The 25,437-nt window shown below is 39.5% G+C and overlaps 1 protein-coding gene across 2 annotated transcripts in view; it reads left to right on the forward strand.

Annotated features, from left to right (window-relative positions):
- The window catches only part of SLIT2 (slit guidance ligand 2), a 370,550-nt gene extending 347,205 nt beyond the window's left edge, over positions 1 to 23,345 (forward strand). For both annotated transcript variants that reach the window (XM_005554557.4, XM_005554559.4), the window contains 5 exons: positions 984 to 1,114; positions 12,786 to 12,940; positions 19,658 to 19,946; positions 20,216 to 20,427; positions 21,544 to 23,345. In XM_005554557.4, the coding sequence (XP_005554614.3) occupies positions 984 to 1,114; positions 12,786 to 12,940; positions 19,658 to 19,946; positions 20,216 to 20,427; positions 21,544 to 21,785 (1,029 nt within the window). In that variant the 3' untranslated portion in view covers positions 21,786 to 23,345. The remainder of the gene's footprint in view (positions 1 to 983; positions 1,115 to 12,785; positions 12,941 to 19,657; positions 19,947 to 20,215; positions 20,428 to 21,543) is intronic.
- The last annotated feature ends 2,092 nt before the right edge of the window (positions 23,346 to 25,437 follow it).

Below are 25,437 nucleotides of genomic sequence, written 5' to 3' on the forward strand. Positions count from 1 at the left end.
CTCGAACTCCTAAACTCATGTGATCTGCCCACCTCAGCCTCCCAAAGTGCTGGGATGACAGGCGTGAGCCACCGCGCTTGGCCAACCAGCACCTTTTAACTCTTCACCCAGAACTCTGAAGACTTGACACGAAATTAACAAACTCAAATTTTAAGTCTTTCCACCAGCTCACTGTGTACCCTTGAGCAAGTCATTCAGATCCCTATCGAAGAAGCTGCACTAGATTAAGGATAATAAATATAGTGTACATGGGACATATTAGGTCTACATATTTGTTTTATCTGATAAGCAAAATCATTTAATATATTTTCAATTCAAATAACTTTAGTCAGCTTCCTGTAAATGCCACCCCTGTTTTGGTTTACCCTGATACTCTAGTGAGGGCCAGGGGGTCCTTCTGAAGTCAGGAAGAAGAGAATCCTGGAAGGCATGAGTCCCTGCCTTCCGGTGTTTGCCCCACCAAATTGTTGCCCCACCAACAGTGATGTTGGGGCTTAAGTCTTAACTTAATTAATCCTTTAAAAGCCAAAATGGGCCAAAGAGCAGGATAAAAACAAAGACTTCCCCCTCCACATGGCATAACTGTGAAAAATTTGTGGGTTTTTTTTTTTTTTAATATGGGATATAAAAATCCATCTTTGACAATGTGGTCATTTTTCACAGATGGTATAAATAAAGCTTGTAACAGGAGCAAAAGGAGTGGTTTAGCAAAAATCTCCAGCAAAGAAAGTTCTGAGCACATCCAACATGTTTACTTGAGGATTTCTTCTTGTTCTTTTTAAGTTTCTTTATGGATTTATTTGCAACCAAGCAATTTAAGAACAAGTCACCTTTCAAGTAATAATTTCAGCATTATTTTCTCATAGCCATCCGGAAAACCTAAACCAGAGTAAAACCTCTTCACCTCACTTAGCAGTCTCTTTCTGATGAAATACGTCTGGTTGCCTACACATCCTAGTAATGCCAGGGTTACTTTCTACTAGATTGCCACAGATGAAGACAGCGGCATCCTCCTGTATAAGGGTGACAAGGACCATATCGCGGTAGAACTCTATCGGGGGCGTGTTCGTGCCAGCTACGACACCGGCTCCCACCCGGCTTCTGCCATTTACAGGTGAAGATCTCTCAGTTACGGGTAAAGGTGAAAAAACATTGCTTAATGAAGAACTGCGTCTCCTCTATTATTTTGTTATGGGGAGGAGAGAGACTAAGTTGGCTCCAGCAGGTCTTAGGATGAGGGTATTAGTAAGAAACCTGGCAGGAACGGAGGGCATGCTCAAACTGGAGAGTTTGAGGAGAGATTTGTAAGGGGGCTGCTATGTCCAAAGAGGTGACTGGGATAGTACAGTAACCTGCAGCTGGAAACAAGGGATGCAAGGAGGTGTTGTTACCCATCCACCTGAAGGATCAAGAGGAGGGAGCGGTTATGGAAACTCATGCTCTGTAAAGGCTTTGTAGAGAGGCTTGCCTGCCAGAAGCTGGGACCTTTACTAGAGGTTTGGAGTAAGCTCCCACGGAAACAACCAGCTTTTGAAATACACAACCTCACTCTCTTTCCTCCCAACAATCTCCTGTCTGTGTTCCCCACTGGCCACACTGCATGCCAGGAAAGAAGGAATCTATAGACTCTGGTAATGTAGCTTGCACATGAGCCTCCCAGGACTCAGAGTTGGGTAAAGAAAGTTGGAAGGGAGGTCCAGAGAATCAAATGAAGATATCCAGCACTGTGAGTGACTTCAGGCTGCCATTCATACCTCACAGGTTTATTGAGCACTTACTATGTGCCGGACCTATCCTGAGCTTTAAGGAACAAAGGCCCAGCTCATTTGGAACTTACGCAGATTAAGCAAATGGATTCATACAGTGTTGTCATAGGGAATCTTGACCATTCATTGTGGAAGTTTTCTAGTGATTAATGATATTAATAATATACTGGAGACGTGAAATGGGTGGTGGTCGTGGGGTATAGTTTTTAGTCCTTATTGCATAAGACTAACTATCAGAGCCCCTCTGTTGGAACCCAACACCAATTCCCTAACATCCTGCAGACTATTTAGCTAGTTATTTTTTTACCTGTAGAAATTCACCCTTTATAGAAGGGGTCACAAACTCCTAAGTAGTCAGTTTTTCCAGATAAGTAACATAAATGATTAAACAGGTCAAGTACAAGAAAATAATATGCTCTCACCCTTTTATTCTGTAAAAGATCTAATTTTTTATGTAAGTATTATTTTATTATAAATAGCCTTGATGTTGGCAATATAAAATAAGTGGTTGTGACTGGAATGAACCAATAGTAACTATTTGTCAAAACAGGATTGCATCTACTCAGTTCTCCATGGGGAAAATATGGACTTAGGTTTTGCCAGACTCTTGGTTTTTCAGGAAAAAGGCAGAAATCTGGGGGGTTTTTAATATAAATTTTCTCTCCTTTAGATATCCGTGTGCATTTTTAATACTATATATGATGAACAAAACATATCTGTAGGTCAAACACACTTGGCAACAAATGAATAGGCATTGATTATGACGTAAAGTGGAGACACTGGCCTGCATGTTATTGGTACTCTAATATGTATCAATGTGCTTCAAAAGACTTCACATCTTATTTGATGCTTCATAGTAGTTCTGGGAAAGTACATGGCACTTGTAGCCATGAATGGAATTTGATATCCACCACTTATGAATATTTGGAGCATGGAAACAAACACATAATTGTTGATTTCCAAGTTGAATACAATACTTATTTTATCTCCAAATGGTGATGAATTAGTGCCAAGATTTTAGATATTATGAGGCCTTAAATTTTCTTGCCTCAATGTGTTTCGGCCCATGGAAAGATTTCAGAAATTTGTGGTTCATTGTTTTATTTATTTTTTAATTTATTTTATGTAATGACGCAGCACAGAACTCTCAGAAGCCATAGTAAAGGTTTTTGGTTTGGCTTATTAAAGCTAGCATTCATATCACATATGCCAAAATATTTCTAAATACTTTGTAGAAGCCCAAGTGATTACATCCAAACAAGGACCTACCATCACTAGTTTTTTTGAGTTTATGCTCATTGCCATTTCACCTAATAAAGAATGGAATGTATCTTATGACATTTATCAAAGGACTGTTATGTTGCATATTCTTTATTAGGAGCTGCAAGCCTATGTTTCTGCTGGCAGATCATCTAATAGAGATACAAAATGTGAGGCCTAGAGCAAATATAGCTTTAATTTAATTATTGCCTTTTGGCTTATCACCAAAAAATTTTCTTGATTTTCCAATCAAGAAAAGCGATGACCTTATTTTTTAATAAAAGAGGCAACAATTACCAAGAATTCAGATATAGATATGTATATTTTATTATATTAAATATAGAATGTTATGTTTACATTAAGAAAATTAATATAAGTAAAAAGGAGGAAAGGAAGGAAGCAATGAAGAAAAAAGAAGGAAGACAGGAAGGAAATGGAAGGAAGAACAAATATCAAAGGAGATAAATATGAGCACTTACAATTTCATGTATTTGCACAAAGAAAAACTAGACATAGACAAGAAGAAATAGAAACAAGACTTCTGCATGAATACCATTTTATATCCATTTGATTTTTGAGCCATTTCAATGTCATTACCACTCAAAAATCAAATTGAAATAATAGAAATAGCAGCTGCTCTGGAGATAGACTGGCTTGATTCCAATCCGGCTCTGTTATCAACTAACTGTGCGTCTTAGACAGATTGTTTCAGCTCCTTGGGCCTCATCTGGCAAATGGGGATAACAAATAATAGTCTCCTTTTAGTGAGATTACGGTAAAAATTGTATGACATGATAAATGTAAAATATTTGCAATGATGTTTGGTAAACCGTAAACAATGATGGCTACTGGTGTCACAAATTCAGGATGTTCAAAACTGAGTTTATTTCATTTGCTTCACCCAAACCTGTGTTCCCATCGCATTCCTTCTGGCATCGAAATGCATCACAGGTGCAATGGATCTACTCTTAATCCTCTCCTTTCCTTTACCTTCAATTTGCAGTTTTTCCTAACTCTTAACTCTGATACGGCTAATTTTTTGACCTTTTTTCAAATGCCAGAAAATGCCAAGCAAGGTAACCTCTGTCCTGGGCCAGGCCTTTACTACAGTGTAAAATCTTTGATGAAAGATAGTACTTCTCCATCCCCTGTAGTAAAATCTATCAACAACAGTGTTGCAATCAGCTGTCCCATAAGTGGCTAATAAATATTCTGTCTGGGTGAAGTACATTTTCAAATTTTGATTTGTTTCCACTTAAGTTCAGTTTTATTGTCATAATTCTATGTTATATAAAATTTACTTTGGTAGAACATTGTCTTCTAAATTTTGCATTATTTAATATATTATTGTTGGGTCTTGCACTTGGAAATAATTTTATGCCTCAGGTGCATCATTTTTTTTTTTTTTTTTTTGAGACGGAGTCTCGCTTTGTTGCCCAGGCTGGAGTGCCACTAGTGGCCGGATCTCAGCTCACTGCAAGCTCCGCCTCCTGGGTTCATGCCATTCTCCTGCCTCAGCCTCCCGAGTAGCTGGGACTACAGGCACCCGCCACCTCGCCTGGCTAGTGTTTTGTATTTTTTTTAGTAGAGACGGGGTTTCACCGTGTTAGCCAGAATGGTCTCGATCTCCTGACGTTGTGATCCGCCCGTCTCGGCCTCCCAAAGTGCTGGGATTACAGGCCTGAGCCACTGCGCCTGGCCTGGTGCATCATTTCAATTGCCTGGTTAATTCTCCACATTGAAGAAAATTGATTTTATTTTAGCAAAATGAAATCTGATAAAATGAGGGGAAAGTAATAATATATTGTTATTTCTATAGGATATTTTTGGTTAAAAAATTATATGTCAACTATTGTTTCACATAAATCAGTATGAAGACAATCATTTTATGAAATTATGTCTAGACTGGTCATTTGTTGCCCTTCAAAAAGACTTTCTTTTAATCTAGATAAGGGGAAACATTTTTTACAAAAGTTATTAATAAAAAATATGTGCTTCTTTCTTTAAATTCAAACTAATGTCATTTTCCAAACCAGACAGCCTCTTTGAAAACACAGCCAACTATGTTCAAAGTTAAAAGACACTAGTTAAACATAGCTTGAAGTGTGTTTAAGAAAACTCAAGATGTCGTAATTATTCTTTTAGCAGTAGAAATAGAGTAGTATGCACATTTTCTCATCTTATCTCTTACATCCGAATAGAAGATCATGGCTTCTTGTAGACATACCTGCTGTTAACAGCATCAAGCATACAGGCAGTAGTGTAGAATGGTTGTTTTCAAAAGTCTGCGTTGGAATCACCTGAAAGATATGTTAAAATACAGGTTGTTGGGCACCACTCCTAGTTTCTGATTCTGTAGGTCTTAGCTAGGCCCGAAATTTGGCATTTTTAACAAGTTTACAGGAGATCTTGTACTCCAGGGACTACACTTTGAGAACCCCTTGTGTAAAAGGAATACATACTTTGCGAGCTGATTGTCTGCATCTCTTCCCATATCCAAGTTCTACAACATCATGCTTGATGCTCACAATGAATCAGCCATGTTGGGAGTATTCCCACCACAAAAATCAGCAAAGCCTACAAATCCGGGTTTCTGTTCTTGTTTTTTTTTTTTTTTAACAGTACCAGCTGTTAAACATTTGCCAACAACCTGCTGCCTAAAGGGCTGTAACCAGCAACATAGATGAAATTAGCTGCCTAACAAGGGAATGGATTTGGAGTATGGCGCACGGGCCTAATCTTTACAGCACTGAGAGAATAGCATAAAGAGGGACTTAGTAATTGTATTAGTCCATTTTCACACTGCTGATCAAGACATACCCAAGACTGGGTAATTTATGAAGAAAAAGAGGTTTGATAGACTCACAGTTTCACATGGCTAGGGAGGCCTCACGATCATAGCAGAAGGCGAAAGGAATGGCTTACATGTCTTACATGGTGGCAGACAAGAGAGAATTGAGAACAAAGCAAAAAGGGAAAACTCCAATAAAACCATCACATCTCATGAGACTCACTCACTACCATGATAGCAGTATTGGGAAAACCACCCCCATAATTCACTTATATCCCACTCGGTCCCTCCCACAACATGGGGAATTATGGGAACTACAATTCAAGATGAGATTTGGGTGGGGACACAGCCAAACCATGTCAGTAATAGTGCCATGAATAAATGGAAAAAGGAATAGCAGCCTAAATTTAAGCAGTAGGTCCTCAGACAGGGCTGGAGTATTAAATTTTTATTCTCAAGTAGGCTAATAATGTGCTATCTTTCAAAGTGACTTTCTTTTCATCTAGAAAAACAAACTTTTTTTAAATGAAAGTTATTCTTGAAAAATATATGCTTTTTTTAGATTCAAATTAATGTGATTTTCCAAACCAGGCAGCTTCTTTGGAAACACAGCTAACTACTGTTTAAAAATAAGAAAATCAGATGAACCACCTTACCGGTGTGCAAGTTTTCATATTTAGGCAACCTGCTCAAATTCAGGGGACTTTCTCTTACCTACTGTTACATTTGGTTGGCTACATACACTCTGGACTGTGCAGTTTACAGGCTTACATTTCAACAAAAATACAAAAGAAACTCAACAAAGATGATCTCTGTATCTGAGAAGCTCAGTCTCATTGGGGAGACAGACAGTAGACAGAATCTATATGGTATTCTTGTTTCCAAGATGTTTATTCAGCCATTCTTGATATGCCATATGTAAAAGTCCCCCTGTTTAACTAGCTTATAACCTTGGGCAAATTGCTTCGTTTCTTTGTGCTTCATTTTTGTTATCTCAATAAATGCAATTAGATCTGCTTTTCATGTTTGGTTATGAGAATTGAATGAATGTAAAGCACCTGGCATCGTGCTTGGCACAGAGTGGGCTCATAATAGTGAGTAGTGCTGATGACTCATGGATATTCTTCCTGCTCAGATATCCGGATACAGAAGAATAAATACCCAAGTGGGAATTTTATAGCCTGACATCTCACTCTACAGTATGTTCAAGTTTAGAGAAGCCTTTCTAGTTTAGAGAATTTTATTCATATTAATCTGTTTTAAAAGTACTGATTAAAATATTACTTGAAAAACTATTTTCTAAAGCTTTCTTTTGAAAAATTCTTATATCTTTTTTTTTTTTTTTTTTTTTTTTGAGACAGAGTCTCGCTCTGTCGCCCAGGCTGGAGTGCAGTGGCACGATCTTGGCTCATTGCAAGCTCCGCCTCCCAGGTTCACACCATTCTCCTTCCTCAGCCTCCCGAGTAGCTGGGACTACAGGCGCCCACCACTGTGCCTGGCTATTTTTTGTATTTTTAGTAGAGACAGAGTTTCACCATGTTAGCCAGGATGGTCTCCATCTCCTGACCTCATGATCCGCCCACCTCAGCCTCTCAAAGTGCTGGGATTACAGGCGTGAGCCACCGCACCCGGCCTACATAGATATCTTTAATCTCATTTGGCTTCCCATTCCTTTTGACTAAAGAGATATGCAAGAATATTTTTTAGTATCACTCTCACTTCACAGGTGAAGTATCATCAGGCCACAGATACCAAAATGAGATGACCAGTTGAGTTTGTTTGGTTTCCAGTTCCTATTCCAAAGCGTGGAATATGCCACTAGATACTTCAATTTTAATTTTTTTTTTTTTTTTTTTTTGAAATGGAATCTTGCTCTGTCACCTAGGCTAGAGAGCAGTGGCACAATCTCGGCTCACTGCAAACTCCGCCTCCCGGGTTCAAGCAATTCTCCTGTCTCAGCCTCCAGAGGAGCTGGGATTACAGGCGTATGCCACGATGCCCAGCTTATTTTTGTATTTTTACTAGAGATGGCGTTTCACCATCTTGGCCAGGCTAGACTGGAACTCCTGACCTCATGATAAACCAGCCTTGGCCTCCCAAAGTGCTGGAATTACAGGCGTGAGCCACTGCACCCAGCTCAGACACTTTAAAATTTTAAGGCAAGAAGTTGAAGCACACATAAAGAAAAACAATCTGTTTATTAAACTACAGAAATACATTATGTTTATCATTGTTAATGTATTGTGTGTAAGCAAAGTAGATAAAGAAAATCAGAGACATTTTAAAATCCCTCTTTTAGGCCCCAAAGTTCTGAATTATTTTTCTGTAGCAGACCACAGACAGTGGGGTAACTGCTTTGTTTTCATGTATCCACTTCCAGTATATAAATTCAAGAAAACAAATCTCAGGAAATAGGTGAGCGTAGTAAAACTAAACCTCATAGTAATAGTAATAACTGCAATTCAAATTCCCAGTGGAAAGGCTCAAAGTTAAGTGGTTCGCTTGTAGTTTTTGTGAGTCATAAAATATATTGTTCCCTAGGGAGTGGTGAAAGAGAGTTTATCAATACTTATCAGAACCCAGAAGGATGCCATGCGTTGCATGTGGGTATGTAGGAGACAGCTGCTACAGACTGAAAAGTGGATTATGGCTTTAAGCTCAGGCAGTCTTACTATGTAGCAACTAGTGTGTTGATCACTGCTTTTATTCTATTTTATTTTATTTATTTTTTGAGACAGAGTTTCACTTTGTTGCCCAGGCTGGACTGCAGTGGCACTGTCTCAGCTCACTGCAACCTCTGCCTCCGGGGTTCAAGCAATCCTCGTGCCTCAGCCTCCTGTGCAGCTGGGATTACAGGCGCCCACCACCATGCCCGGCTGATTTTGTTTGTATTTTAGAAGAGTCAAGATTTCACCATATTGCCCAGGCTGGTCTCGAACTCCTGAGCTCAAGCCATCTGCCCATCTTGGCCTCCCAAAGTGCTAGGATTGTAGGTGTGAGCCACCGCTCCTGGCCCACTGCTTTAATTTTAAACGAATGTGTAAACAAAGGATTCCTGGACATCCCCCAGTTTATCTCATGCTAGAAAAGACAGCATGAAACACCAAGTTAGAATGTTATTAACTCTGAAAAATTCTCTTTAGGTCCCATGTGTAAAATATCATCTTAAAAAACAAATTGGCCAGTTGTGGTGGTTTACATCTGTAATCTCAGCACTTTGGGAGGCAAAGCCAAGAAGATCGCTTGAGACCAGCCTGGGAAACACAGCAAGACTCTGTCTCTACAGAAAAATTTAAAAAGTAGCTGGGCATGGTGGCATGTAGCTGTGGTCCTAGCTGCTTAGGAAGCTGAGGCAGCAGGATCACTTGAGTCCAGGAGGCTGAGGCTGCAGTGAGTCATCATTATGTCACCGTACTCCAGCCTGGCTGACAGAGCGAGACTCTGTCTCAAAAAAGAAGGAATCTAAGATCATGAACTTCACTATGCTTACCTGTTAAAAGGTCAAGATGAGACTTCATTTAATTCCAGGGAGATGGAAATGGAATTAATCTCAGTGGTAAGTCTTGTGAAGTTCTGGTGTGATCAGATTAGACATTTAAAGCTTTTAGGGAGAGAAAAGTGTACTCAGTCTGAATCTCACTCATAATTGTGAAAATAAAATCCAAACTCAGTTTTTAAATCCATATAATTTCTCTGCATTCTTCAAAGGCTCGTTGTGAGATTATTACTTTTATTAACAATTCAGTGTTTTTTAGTAAATGAATCAAGTTTTGCTATCATACAAAGTTATTTACTGTAGAACTTTATTATTCCCAGGCTATTTGGGACAGAAATTGTATATTAAAAGCTTGTTAGTGGTGAAAACACATGCCATTTGTCTAGGAATAGGTATTCCTCAGGTTTTTGATTATAAAAGTAGTACATAATAATTAGGAACACATACACTTGAGCCAGATAACCTGGCTTCAGAACTGTTTAGCCACTAACTAGATGTGTCACCTTGGATGTCCTAAGTGCCCACCTCTTGTTGTGAAGCTTATGTGAGGTAATACTTGCAAAGTTCTTAGTGCCTGGTCCTTAGTATGTGATATATAATCCTTTGCTCTTATTATTTGCACTTCTCTTAAAAGGAAGAAAAATCACCTAAGGTCACACTAACCAAAGATGACATGTCTAATGAGAGCTAGGACAAGCTGAGCAAGATTTATCTCTCAGCATTATCCTTGACGATACTGCCACTGAAAATTCCAACTATGTTTTATACAATGAATTTTCAGAGGTCTTGTCTTAAACATGCTTGAAGCGTAATGATTACCTATAGATATCATCTAGGAGCATTGCTAAAAACAATTGATGTATGTTATTCCTAATACATCTCCCTTATATTTACTTACCACATATTTTCAGATATAAATAATACATGGCCAATACTTTAAATTAGCTTACAATTATCAAGAGTTTAAGACATGTACTTCAAAAAAGAAGAAAAAGGAACAGAGGAGGGAATAAAAGAGCAATAAGTAAAGTGAGTTGATGATGAAACTACCTACCTCCAAGTTCCAACTGCATTCAGGTGTTTAAAACTGTAAAGTGTGTTAACTTAAACCACACAATTGTACTGCATCAGACACAGTCATTGATGATGACATGCCTGAACTGACTGTCTAAGACCAATATGTGACCAAGAATCCATTCCTTGGTAATATATGCATCTTTTCTTTGCAGTTTTAAAGAGAAAATGGGGACCTCATTATTAATATTTATCAAGGTTGATGTTGATAGGACAGCCATATAAAACTACTTGGAAAGTTGTGTGTAACCTCAAAGTAAAAAGGAACTGGCTTCTACTCTATGTCTGTCTTTATTTTAATGTTTTACTTTAAAACTTTTAGTAACTTGAACAAGATATGCCCCCAAAGAAGTTATTACATTTCTGCCAGCCTTTAACATTATCCTACAATTAATATTTAAAACAAAGCTAAATTAAATTCTTTCATCAAGAAGATTCAGAAATAGGGTTGAATTATTTGTATCATGATGATCGTGGTTGGGTGGGGGGCCGATATGATAGTGATGGTGATACTAATATCTAACATTCATTTTCGCTATGCTGAGTATCTTTCAGTCATTTTACATAGTCCTCAAATTAACCATGGAAGGCAGAAATATTTATTAGCATTTACTGAAGAGAAAACTGAAATATATTAGTAATAAAGTAACTTATCTAAATCAAACACTTCATAAATGCAGGACCAGGATTCAAATCCAGGATTATCTGACTACAGAGTCTATATGCTTAACCATTAGCTGATGTTGCTACTTGGCATACCCTCTTAGGAGAGAGTCATATTTAAAACCACTAATGGATGGTGTGCAACTTTACTTAGAAAATAATTTTCTGGTCTATTTTTTTCTCTGCCAATTGTATAGATGTTAAGTGTTAGGATAATTAAAAGTGTAAAAGGCAAAAATATTGATTGACATATCTAACATTTAATTTTATAAAGTTGTTATCTGAGACAGGCTATCAAAGATTCCTGCACACGTGGACTCTTCTAACCGCTTAACAGAAAGAATGTCAAATGTTTTCACATTTCTGCAGAACGATTTCTCTTGTTCTCAAATCAAAAAAACATTTTATTATATGTCAGCATACAATGGAATATGATTAGACTCCAGTGGTGAAAGCCATGCAGAAATATGTTAATGCATTTTTCTATCATTCCCTAGACTTTGCCATTTTACAAATTTAAATATCAGTGCCCAGAAGTTTAATCAGTCATCTTGCATACAGAGTATTAAGTATTCACATTTAGTAATAATCTATCACATGCTCCCATGTTTCCATGTTGGAGCCTTTTTCAGTCTCTCCAGTATCCCAGCATGTTAGATCTTTAATCATCACCATTAATTTTTTGATCCCAACTTCCGTTATGCCATATTTTTCCTGTATAGCGAAAGGTAAGTATGTTCTTAACACTGCACTGTGTATTGGTCCTATTTCTTCTTTGGTCCTGTTTCATTGGTCTGGTTTGCTTTTTTGCCTGCTGTCACACCAGTGTTAGATATGCAACTACACTTTAAAAACCATGTAACACATATTTACTAATTGCACTCAACTTCATCTTATTTGTTAATTCTCATTTTCCATTTAACTTTCTTCATCTTTTTGTCTTTATTCACTTCATCAACTTCTATAAGCCCTTCCAAGGTTTTTAGAAGGTGACAGTAATAATTGTTAGACCTGGCCCTTGAAAATTATAGAAAAGAATCTAGAGAGCCATTGTCATTGCAGTATTTCCTAGATATCACTATGTTAAGCATTTTATTTCATCTGTTATTCCCGTGTCTCCCCTGAGCATAGATATCTTCTTCACAGTAATATCAGTTGATGAAAATGCACAGAAAGTAAGAGGGTATTATTAACCAATTTCAAAAAGTACCAAGATCCCACCAAGTTGGTTCTCCTTGCATTTGCGTGTATGTTTGATTCTGATAAGTCATAATATACAGTTTTTTAAGAGCAGAAGCCAGGAGTTGCCTAAGGTCAGTGTGTTAGAGTGTTTTTAACACCGGCCTAGGTTCCTTGTCTTTTCAGTACAATTTGAAGTAATAGTGTCTTGGTAAATGGAACTTTTATGGCAGTTAAAAGCAAATGTATAAATTATCCTTTGGAATTGCTACATGTTGAGAGAATGTGGCTGGATGATGATGAAATGCAGTTATTTCTACTTCTCATCATAAAAGAACAAACTTACTTTGTATTCAGTTCCTGAGAAGCTGAAATCAATCACATCTCCTTGAAAATACCTATTTTTGAAAAAAATTCAACTACTGGTCTTTATCTTCAGTAGTGTTAGATTGCCGTCTCTTTTCCCAAGGAGTGCTTATTAAAGTTTGTATTTTAACTGCCTTGCTGTAATGAAAAGAAAAGGGAAGAATCAGCCAACTTTTTGTTTCCGTTGTAGTGTGGAGACAATCAATGATGGAAACTTCCACATCGTGGAACTACTCGCCCTGGATCAGAGTCTCTCTTTGTCCGTGGATGGTGGGAGCCCCAAAATCATCACCAACTTGTCAAAGCAGTCCACTCTGAATTTTGACTCTCCACTCTACGTAGGAGGTAAGCTGTTTTCCAAGTTCTGTTGGTCCTCAAACCCTGTGATTCTCATCTTGGATGAATTCTGAAGTTTATTAATGCCTAGTGCATCAGTATTTGTCATTGACCAATAGTGATCAATCCTTGAAAGATGGATGGCAAAGACAGAACAGAAAGATCTCTAGGTGGGTATTCAGGGATCATTTTATAATCTCATCTCTGGTTCTAAGTAAACGTGTCATCTGGATAGAGAAGGACATTAATTAATATTTCTTTTGTATCAGTCACATGCTGGGTGATTTATACATTATATAATTGAATCTTATATTTGATCTGGTCTATGGAAAAGAAAGTTGGTTAGAGGTTAAATCATACAATCAAGAAAATGATAAAACAAGTTCAATGCAAACTGGGGAGTAGATGAGCCCACCCCAGCTCCCTTAAGGAGGCAGACCCTATCAGCTCAGTCAAATGTTGCCGTGCTGGAGCTTCTAGTTGCTAATTCGTGTGGATGATAGGATAAGTATCACTGTAATCCAGTGACTGAATGAATGAATGAACAAATTAAATGTACAAATTGTATTGGAATAACAAGAAATAGTTCTGTTCCACCAAGACCTTAAGGTGAATGAACAGGAGACAGGGTTGGAAAGGTAGGTTAGGACTTGCAATCATAGAGTGAAGACCCTGGGCTTTATTTTTAAGTGTAAAGAAGGCAGATCAGTGAATAAATGAGGGACAGAAATATAAGCAAAGTTCTGTAGGAGCCCATCGGAGAGGACCCGCAGAGGAGGGAGCTCCCGTTCTTGCCTCTATTTGGAGGAACAAAAATAAACTGGAGGCATAGAATTTCAAAATTCTGGTAAAGGAGCAAGAAAGCAGTCAATGCTGAATTGAGAAACATTGGATTAAATTACATTGAATTTATTTGAACTGACTGATAAAACTAACTTACAGATGAATAAGTCAAAGCTTTGAACAGGTTAGTGTACAGTTTCATCACCATGACAGATATTTTCATGAGTTTCACATCATTTTCTGAAAAATAATAACCTATGCTACACCATTATCTCAACCACTCAGAGCCTTCTTTTTAGTGCCTCTAAGTCTAGGGCATTTCTGTTTTAATAATTTCAGTAGTAGACAATCTTAACACTTTGACAGAGTTGGATTGTTTTAGAAACAGTTCGAAGTCTTTGGTTCAATTCTGTAAATATTTATTGAGTACTTAACCACATACTAGGAACTAAGTAAATGGATACATAAAGGATACAAAGTTGAAGAAGCAAAGTCCATTCTACTCCCTAAAAAGTCAGGAATGCAGAGTCATCTTCAAGTAACTATGATGCATTATCAATAAAGTATTGCATAGTGAGTCTACTCAGCGAGTTGACTGGTCTAATTGCTTCACGGCGGAGACTCTCATTACAAAGCAAGTCGTCCATTCTTGCCAGCATTCCAGTTAACAGGGTTGCTTTTAGGTGGGTGAAGCCAAGTCACAAGTGTACCTTTGATTTGAGACAAAATAAATTATATTTATTGAGTCCATGCTATGTGCCCAGCACAGTGCTCGTTTTATAGCCTTAATCTGCAGAGACCTTAGGAATTAGGTATGATTTTCTCTGTTTTGTATTCCCTGAAGAGCAATCCCAAGGATTTTATATAACTTGGCCAAGTTCACAAAGCTATTATGCAGTAGACACCTCATTTAAGTCCAGGTCCGCCTGACTCCAGAGCCACCTGCATTGCCATTCACTTCTTAACATAAAGCAGAAAGGGAGCATATCTAAGTGTTGTGGCCTTTTGTTGTTTATTTATGGACTTTTCATTCACTTGGTTTTATTATGCTTTCATTAGAATCCACTTCATTAAACCTTTCAAAGCCCCTTTAGAATGGAGTACAAAACAAATTTTAAAAATAAAGGGGGCTGGACATGGTGGCTCACACCCATAGTCTCAGCACTTTGGGAGGCTGAGGAGGGAGGATCACGTGAGCCCGGGAGGCTGAGACTGCAGTGAGCCATGACTGCACCATTGCAGTACAGCCTGGGAAACAGAGTCAGACACTATCTCAAGATAAAAAAGAAAATACAGGATGAGACTGTTTAAGTCAGAACATTCCTCCTTCCCCAGTCCCCAGCCCAGAAAAAAAAAAAGAGGAAAAAAAGTTTTAAACTCCAAAATGAGAAGTATTTATCCTTCTGAAGGTCGAGGGCCTGGAAGAATTCAAACAGCACCTCTGTGCACCCAGGCCTCAAGGAAACCACTTTCATCCCAGTCCCACTGCCAGAGATCACCATGGGTCCGCTTTCTCCCCGCTTAGAGTGCAGTCTCAAGGGTGACTCAGATTTTCAAAGCACAAGGAACCTGTAAGACCACAGCTTGAATGCTGTATGGCAAAGGCATGAGAAGCAGAGGGAGAAAAGGAGAGCGAGGTAACTAGGTTCCCTTTCAAAGTGGTGACTACAGCCGGGCGTGGTGGCTCACACCCGTAATCCCAGCACTTTGGGGCCGAGACAGGCGGATCACGAGGTCAGCAGATCGAGGCCATTCTGGTTAACATGGCGAAACCTCGTCTCTACTAAAAATACAAAAAATTAGCCAGGCGTGGTGGCAGGCGCCTGTAGTCCCAGCTACTCGGGAGGCTGAGGCAGGAGAATGACATGAACCTGGTAGGTGGAGCTTGCAGTGAGCTGAGATCGCGCCACCGCACTCCAGCCTGGGCTACAATGGGAGACTCCATCTCAAAAAAAAAAAAAAAAAAAATATATATATATATAAAGTGACTACAATGAGATACCATCTCACACCAGTGAGAATGGCTATTATTAAAAAGTCAAAAAATAACAACTGCTGGCAAGGTTGTGGAGAAAAAGGAACACTTATACCACTGTTGGTGGAAATGTAAATTAATTCAGCCATTGTGGAAAACAGTGTGGCAATTCCTCAAAGGCCTAAAAATAGAGCTACCATTCAACCCAGCAATCCCACGACTGAGCATATAGCCAAAGGAATCTCGATCATTCTCTCATAAAGACACAGGCATGCATATATTCATTGCAGCACTATTCACAATGGTAAAGACATAGAATCAACCTAAATGCCCATCAATTCTAGACTGGATAAAGAAAATGTGGTATATATACACCATGAAATACCATGCAGCCACAAAAAAGAATTGAGCTGATGCCCTTGGCAGGAACATGGATGGAGCTGGAGGCCATTATCGATAACAAACTAACAGGAACAGAAAAACACATACCGCATGTTCTCACTTGTAAGTGGGAGCCAAATGATGAGAACACATGGACACAGAGAGGGGAGCAACACACACTGGGGCCTATTAGAGGGCGGAGGGTGGGAGGAGGGAGAGGATCAGGAAAAATCACTAATGGACATTAAGCTTGATTCCTGGGTGCTGAAATAGTCTGTACAACAAACCCCTCGTGACATGGGTTTACCCAGTTTGTTATACGGTAACACATATACACTGTTGATGGGAGTGTAACCCTCATATACCCCTGAACTTAAGATAAAAGTTAAAAAAAAACAAACAAAAAACAGGGGTGCTGCCCAAGAAAGACTGCCTGAAGGTGTTGCCTCAGCATATGGGGAGAGGCAGCCCTTTGGTGAGTATATGGAGAGGCAGCTTCATCTACCCTTGGGTTATACCCAGGATATGTGCTTTACTTGACACAATTTTTTTTTTTTTTTCCTAAGGTGGAGTTTCGCTCTTGTTGCCCAGTCTAGAGTGCAATGGCTCAATTTTGGCTCACTGCAACCTCCACCTCCTGAGTTAAAGTGATTCTCCTGCCTCAGCCTCCCAAGTAGCTGGGATTACAGGCGCCTGCCACCACACCCAGCTAATTTTTTAAATATTTTTAGTAGAGACAGGGTTTCATCATGTTGGGCAGGCTGGTCTCAAACTCCTGACGTCATGTGATCCACCCACCTCGGCCTCCCAAAGTGCTGGGATTACATGAATGAGCCACTGCACTTGGCCGACACAAAATAATTTAATTTTTTTTTTTTTTTTTGTCTATAGTCCAACTGAACCCTTATTACCTAATGGGGAAAAAAAATCAAGAAATAAGCCCCATGCATGGAAATCCATGTATATGCGACATATGCCCTCCTTGTCCTGCCATGGGACAGAGGACCTAGGCTTGATACTTGGTCTCTTTATTGCTATTTTGAGGCCTGTAGAAATAAGGCTACAAGCTGTTTGCTGAGTTATCTGTTGGTTGATTGACTGATTGATTGAATGACTTCCAACTAGGTCCATGGCATAGAGGAAAGGCTTAAAAAAATTCATGGATCTGGCTGGGCGTGGTGGTTCATGCCTGTAATCCCACCACTTTGGGAGGCCGAGGCGGGTGGATCACCTGAGGTCAGGAGTTTGAGACCAGCCTGAACAATATGGAGAAACCCTATCTCTACTAGAATTACAAAATTAGCTGGGCATGGTGGCGCATGCCTGTAATCCCAGCTTCTCGGGAGACTGAGGCAGGAGAATCACTTGAACCCAGGAGGCGAGGGTTGCAGTGAGCCGAGATCGTGTCATTGCACTCCAGCCTGGGCAACAAGAGTGAAACTCCATCTCAAAAAAAAAAAAAAGATCATGGATCTACTTCTGTTTGTCAATGAAGACCTAGTTTCCTAGCTAGCATGTGAAAAGATTGACTCAGAATAATTCTTGATTTTATGATAGCCTATTGAAAGTCAAATATATGTATGATGTCTAAACATTTTCATTTACAGATTACTTTAGTCAAAGCTGGGCTTTTTCTAATTGTTAACTTTGGAACAAAACGGAACAGATTTACTAATTGTTCTCTGTGCTGTGGCACTTTGCCAATCTGTATTTATTCTTGACATGTGCACATATGCGTGTTGTGCCTATATCAAAATGAGCTATTAAAAATAGTTTTGGAAGAAGTTCATTTTTAACCACTGAATAAAGGACCATAAATGTGTGGTCATTAAAGTCCTTATGATGGATGGATGTGGTTAAATTAGAAAAACTGACCCCAGGGCAAGGAATTTTCTGTCACCAGTCCTCTCCTGGAAATGGTAAGTTTCATCCTTTTGGCCCTGCTCTAGAAAGCAACCCACAGCAAGAGGGACATGACTAGACACCTGTACTCACAGAACTTCACAGCCAAGAGACTTCATTCAGTACCTGTCAGAGTGTAACCATGGACTACCTGAATCACCTGAGCTGCATGTAGATATTTAGATTTCTGCACCTTTCCTGTTCCAACAGCATCAGAACCTCAGAAGGGGGAGAGAGTGGAGCCTGCAAAACTGCCTTTGAGCATGCACTGCTGTTGGTTCTTACATATGACAAACTTAGGACAGCTTCTCTGGTCCATATGCTCATGATATATAGATGACAATGCTAAGCCCCAGAGAGAAGAAACAACTGCAAGTGCACACAGAACCAGAAATCCTTACCCTCTACCCTAGTGGTTTCATACAGCTAGCTCTCTGACTTTGGTGGCTGCTTTGAATGCCAATGGATGAGTCATTTCCTATGAATGGGAAAGGAGAAGGTGGCATAAGTTCGGACCCACAGTGTGCTACAGTTCTTGGTCTTTATAACCAACAAACCCCCTAAAGAATGAGAAACTGGGTCTTCCTCAGCCTAGAACTTCCAGCCAGTAGTCCAGAGTTTAGGCACAGCTAAAGCATAACTGGGGGGTTGTGGGGAGGTGGTAGTGGCGTTGCCAGCACTCTGAAAGCCTCCAACACCCTCCCCGCTTCCCTGGATGGGTGCCTCCTGCAGGATGCCTTCCAGGGACTAAGGGTCTGGCTTAGGCCATGGAAAGATTCTTCCGTTTTGCCAAAATGAGTGTTACCAGATGACTGTCGCTAGTGGAATGTATATATACAAAGATTGCAAATACTCTGTTTTTGAAGGGATTTCTTTTTTATTTCTGATTTCTTGGACTATGAAGTCTTCACTCTCAATTAGCAAGAAAGAAAAAATGATGTGAATGAGGTGCTGTCCTGAAAAGAATCAGGAGTGAGTTTATGGCATTGACATCGTTGACCAAGCTCAGGGACGCTGCCAGGAGCGAGCTGGATTCATTGCCAACTTAGAATGTGGCAGGGCTGGGGTGAATGGTCACTGTGAACCCCAGTTCTCAGCCCCTGAGACCTGGTGGACCTACCCCTGATTCCAGAGATAGAGGAGGTTCTTCTCATCAGCCTAACTCTAACCTAAACTCGCTGGGTCACCTTGAGCATGTCGCCAGGGCTTTCTGAGCCCTAGCCCCTTGTCTTTAAGATAAGGGATAGAATTAGAGCACTACAAACTGAGCTTTATGGAGCTCCAGACTTCCAGGAGTGTGTGCCTGGAGGTGGGGGGTGGAGGACAAACGGAGAGGGAGCATTCCCTTCCCCCAATCTTGCCTTTAAGGACAGTAGCTCTGCCTCTACGTTTTATACATTTGTGTACATGTAAAGTTTTCTTTGAAGCAAATTTTAAAAGTTAAAGATTAACCACCAGTGAACTAGGTATTTTGTTCTAGTTGTGGATTAGAATTCCCTGGAGCGTCTTCCAATACAGAACAAAAAAAAACACACATCTCTTCTCCACTTCACTTCCCTACCACCCTGTCCAAATATCCTGCCGTAATAGGTTGGCAGTGAGGTCCTAAGCATCAGTATTTCTGGGTAGCAAATGGCTGAGAAATCCCCAGAGAGCCTGACCTCTGACCCGGTGTTCCTCCCCAGGCATGCCAGGGAAGAGCAACGTGGCATCTCTGCGCCAGGCCCCTGGGCAGAACGGAACCAGCTTCCACGGCTGCATCCGGAAGCTTTACATCAACAGTGAGCTGCAGGACTTCCAGAAGGTGCCGATGCAAACAGGCATTTTGCCTGGCTGTGAGCCATGCCACAAGAAGGTATGTGCCCATGGCACATGCCAGCCCAGCAGCCAGGCAGGCTTCACCTGCGAGTGCCAGGAAGGATGGATGGGGCCCCTCTGTGACCAACGGACCAATGACCCTTGCCTTGGAAATAAGTAAGTTCCTGCTGCTTGGTAGTTGAGCACACACCTGAAAGCCTCAAAGCCAAACCCAAGGAAGGAAGGAAGGAAAGAAAGAGGGGAGGGGAGAGGAGGGGAGGGGAGGGGAGGGGAGGGGAAAGGAGGGGAGGGGAGGGAAGGTTCATTAGGCATTAGCACTCTGTCCCTCATATTTTCTCAGTCATCCTCCATTCTTACATCACCTCCGTTCATTCTTACCTCCTCTGCTGAATGCATTCCCACTCCTGTGTTCCTCCTCCCTGTAGGTGTGTACATGGCACCTGCTTGCCCATCAATGCATTCTCCTACAGCTGTAAGTGCTTGGAGGGCCATGGAGGCGTCCTCTGTGATGAAGAGGAAGATCTGTTTAACCCGTGCCAGGCGATCAAGTGCAAGCATGGGAAGTGCAGGCTTTCAGGCCTAGGGCAGCCCTACTGTGAATGCAGCAGCGGATACACGGGGGACAGCTGCGATCGAGGTAAGCCAGCCCCACTGGGTACCTCGCTCATAGCAAAGCAAGAAGGGTACCCCGTCTTTGAAAAGAGAGAGAGAAAAGGTGGGGAAAAAAAAAAAACAGGAGCAACAGAGAGGGGAGTGATAGGAGAGAGAGGAGTGATAGGAGAGAATACCAGGTCTTCGCACTACTTGCAGTTGCTGCTATTGATTTATTTTCAAGTATTATGAAGGCACCAGATGTGAAATGGCCTTAAACCTCCACCACAAGATTGTACGCAGCCTTCAGATGCTTCTCACAAGTTGATTTGCTGTAAAAGAAATACTCCTTTTTACCTGAAGCACATTTACTTTACTCCTGTCTTACCTTTACCGACTGTTCTCATCCATATATATTATTAATCTTCTGGCACACAGAAGATGGTCCTCCTAATTCTGCTCTAGTTTTAGTACAAAATGACCTTTGACCTTAGAATCGACTGATTTATCACAGCAAATCATGTGGGTGAGAGGAACGGAAACAGGCTGACTTCTTAGTTCACCTTCCTCCTCCTCCTTTGTCTGCGTGATCAGAGCTCGCCTGGTCTCCAGCTGGCACGGATTTTGTCTTGTGTGTCAGAGGGACGAGACAAGAAGAACGTGCCCGTGGAAGCTTTTAGCAGATGTCTCTTTTTCGAACTACGTACTTCATACTGGGGTAATTTATGAAGTTAGTGGAATGTTACTTGTATTAAGTAACAGATTGGATAATATTAAACTCCAGGTCTAATAAATAAAATCGCATACTCTCTGAAACTACTCCCTGTGGTAAACAAAACCAGCTGTTAGTAGTGTAAAAACAGAAAATGTGTATTTTTTTTTCCTTTTTTGCAATGAAAGAAAAGATTTAGGAATCCAATTTTCTTGTCACTGCAATAGCATTGTATTTATACTCTACATATATAGCTTTCACTTGGCTGAAAATAAAGACCAAAAAGAAGTATTTTTCAAAGAATAGGAAGCCGTGCCACCAGCTAATAATATGTAAAGCAGGTTACAAAGTGGAAGCAAAGGCTTCTGAATTAAGTTGTGGATTCACAGTCACTCTGCATGACTTACAGTGACTGTTCTTAAAATGCTCGTGCTTTTTGTTCTTTTCCAGAAATCTCTTGTCGAGGGGAACGGATAAGAGATTATTACCAAAAGCAGCAGGGCTATGCTGCTTGCCAGACAACCAAGAAGGTGTCCCGATTAGAGTGCAGAGGTGGGTGTGCAGGAGGGCAGTGCTGTGGACCTCTGAGAAGCAAGCGGCGGAAATACTCTTTCGAATGCACTGACGGGTCCTCCTTTGTGGACGAGGTTGAGAAGGTGGTGAAGTGCGGCTGTACGAGGTGTGCGTCCTAAGCACGCTCCCGGCAGCTCTGTCTCTGGAAAAGGTTGTATACTTCTTGACCATGTTGGACTAATTAAGGCTTCATAGTGGAAATATTTGAAATATATTGTAAAATACAGAACAGACTTATTTTTATTATGAGAATAAAGACTTTTTTTCTGCATTTGGAAAAAAAAAAAAAAAAAGAAATGCTTGAACTAAAGCTTCCCCTATGCTGGAGAAGTATGAAGAAAGATATACCTGGAGGCATTAGAACAGCGATGGGAACCATTGCAACTCGGGTCCATCTTTGTAACATGCTGAAGACAAGCAGAAGCACATGCACGAGGGGCAGAGGAGCTACTGTGCACTGCTGTGAAATTTTCCAGAGCATAAAACCTGCGTACCCTCCTTCACATCAACTAAGTTCACTAGGACATACCAAGCACATGCGTGTGAATGAGGATGCAAGGCAAGAGAATGGAACTCCAGAATTCACAGATAGAACAAATGGATGAGAAATATTTCGTGCAAAATATAAAGTGTCCTGAGGATCTGGGTTCCATTCACAAGAGGAAATGAAAGTGATAAAATAAATTTTATCTTCCTTTTAAATGTCAGCATGTCAGCAGAAGCAGCACACAAAAGTCTTTACCATTTTCCAGTATTAATTTTTTGTAATATAAATGATAAAGGAGATGATAAAGAACCAATAGATTATTGATAAATAAATTAGTAATAATATGATTTTTTTGTTTCTATGAGTTCTAAACAGCCCTATACAGTATTCAGTTTCCATGAGAAATATTTATTGTATCAAAGTACATTGTACTTAACATTTTAGGCCATCCTTTTACTGTTCCTTGATGCTTTAATATATATTAATTTATAATTATCCTGATATTTTTGTACATTTTTCAAACTTAAAAAAATCAGGATTTTTTTTTTTTTTTTTTTGGCAATAGTACTAACATAGGGTTTTATCTTGGGATAAATATGTGTTGGTCTGTTTGTTGACCTTGACATCTGCTCACTGATGTCACTGACCTACTGGCCTCATTCAGGACACCTGCAGAGAGTGTGCAAAGTCCAAGAGAGGAAAACACAAATCTGTATGTGAGATGGTCATTGTACAGAAAGAAGTGGCCCCTCTGCAACATGTCCTCTCAGAAAAGAAATGGTGTGTAGCAATCAACACTAGAAAGTAGACCTTTTGCAAATTAATATGTCCTTGACCTTTTTTGCCCTTTTCTGGGGGTGGGGTGGGGATAAAAAGACTGTCATGTCAAGAACTGTGATTTTTTTTTCCCCCCAAACAATAAAACTCCTTTATTATCTTAATGTTCCCATGTTAACATGTTTGCTGCTAAATTACCATGTAGAATTGATAATGATTTATAGTGGACTGTGCTCTTCCCTCATTAAAATCCCAGGGTGCCCTGTAAAGATGCAGATGTTTCTTCCTGAAAACTTCTTTTTTTTACAAAGAAAATTAGATGTACATGTATAATTCAGTGTGCTTTGTCTTTCTCCAGACTAATATCAGTTACACTGCTGATGTTTGTAAATTAAACAGATATTTACTTCATTAACAGCTTGGTGGTTTTCTTAGAAATTGCACAATAGGCCACTCCTTAAGAATTTATTAATCAAAATGATACAGAAAGAATAAGGAAGAAAACCTATGCCTTTTTGTTGCCAAAAATTGGTGTGATATTCACATGTTGTTATTTCTGGGGACTGATACTGGAATGGCCACATAAGAGAGATGGATATAAAAATATACAATTTGCTGAAGAAAAGATATTCATTTTTTTTTCAAAAAAATTGTAAGATGAAGTCTAACTAAGATGAAATGTTTTTGTTCTTGTTCTTCTTTGGTTCTCCCTCCCCAACAGAACCAGGGAGAAAACAATAAAAGCCACTCTTAGGCCAGGGTTGGTAACATCAAAGTGTACTATCCAGGACAGAGAAACAACATTGTCTGGGAGGAATAATCCTCATCAACCATAATAAGATGCCTTTGTTTCCATATAAACAAACAAACAAAAAAAACAACCATGCATACACACATGCACATACACACACACTCGGTCTCTCTCACAGACACATACATCTAAGCATTTATTCATTCTTGTTTAAAATGTCTAAATTTTAATTATAGAAACAACTATATAGCTACTCTAAATTATTCAGTCCCATTGATTGCTTCTTTTTTCCAAGGGGTTTAAATCATTCATTAAATGAAGAAACATCTGTGAAGATGACATGATTTAGATTTGTGTTTATAGACATGTATTATCCATACAGCCACTGTTTTTTGAGTGCTACTTATATGCCAGGTACTATGCTCAGGGTTTTCTATGAAATATCTCATTCATCTATATAAATCCATGAGATTATTGTGCTTCCTGCTTTACACATGCATACAGGGTTCATAAACAGAGGAGCTGGATTCCACCTCAGTCAGGTATTCCAGACCACATTGTCTGTAATTAAGGCAACAGCTTAGTAACTGCTACCTCTACTTGGGGACTTTCAAGCCTTAGAGCCTTATGCCACAGCCCAATAATTTTTCCTCCTCATGTAGGTTTAAGTAATCCAGACTAGAGACTTTACATTTGATGTTTCATTTTTTAAGGAAAACAAAAGTGAAACCTTCATAGCTTCCAGACTGTGTTCTTTCTCCTTCCTGCTTATAAAGACAAAAAATAAAATGATGGCTGTCTGGGATATGAGCTGAGTTAGTAAGTTTCTTAGGGGATTGTTTGCCTTGAGATGTGACTACCTCCTGTCCATGCACCCTTTAAAAAAAATCCAATAGTCAAATAATTACTAACAAACAAGATAAATTTAGGGTAATTATTAATATTACAAAAGTTTCCTTACTTAGAAGGTCTTGCCAATAGGATTACTTTAAATAGGAAATTATTCTAGAGCAGATCCAACAGAACTATGCATTAAAACAAAAAAAAATTCATGCACTTTAGAATCAAAGCTACTACATGGAATAATGTGCATTGTAATCTGAAATGATAAAGTAGCTAAACATCTCTAATGTGTTTAATTTAAATTCCCACATGAATGAGGCACCATCAGGAAATGCCATGGGGATCTGACATGTGTTTGATTTAAGATGTGTTCATTGAATAATAACCATCTCAATCATCTTTGGAATTTGTTTTCACTACAGATTTTCTGAAATTATTTCTAAGCAATATAGATGAACCCCTATTTTAAAATTTCTCTGAGAGTTTTCTTTTTTGGGGTGATTTGCTTCGTCAGCAGCAATTCTTTCTGGAGAAATGATCAAAAGATGTTGAAATTGATTCAGTCCTTAAAGACCTCAAGCTTTATGGTGTCATCTACCTCATGGAGTGACCATTATTTCAAAAATAGTGCTCGTAAGAAAGGAAGCTATACAAGGATAGGAAGCTTCATACAAAGTTTTACATTAAGTATCTAAAGCTATATAAAATACATAAGTTATCTTCATTTTTATTCCTGTGTTTTCAAAAATCAGTTAACAACACATCTATATTTCCTACCTCCTATCATGTGCAAGAAGCTACAGTAAATTTTTGATACACGGTTTCACATGAAACAGACATCACTTCAGCCATTTTAGAGCTTACACTCTATGCAGCTGGGGTTGAAGTTGAAGTAGGTAATAGATATTATACA

Source organism: Macaca fascicularis, chromosome 5 (assembly GCF_037993035.2).
Source record: "Macaca fascicularis isolate 582-1 chromosome 5, T2T-MFA8v1.1".
NCBI lineage: Eukaryota > Metazoa > Chordata > Mammalia > Primates > Cercopithecidae > Macaca > Macaca fascicularis.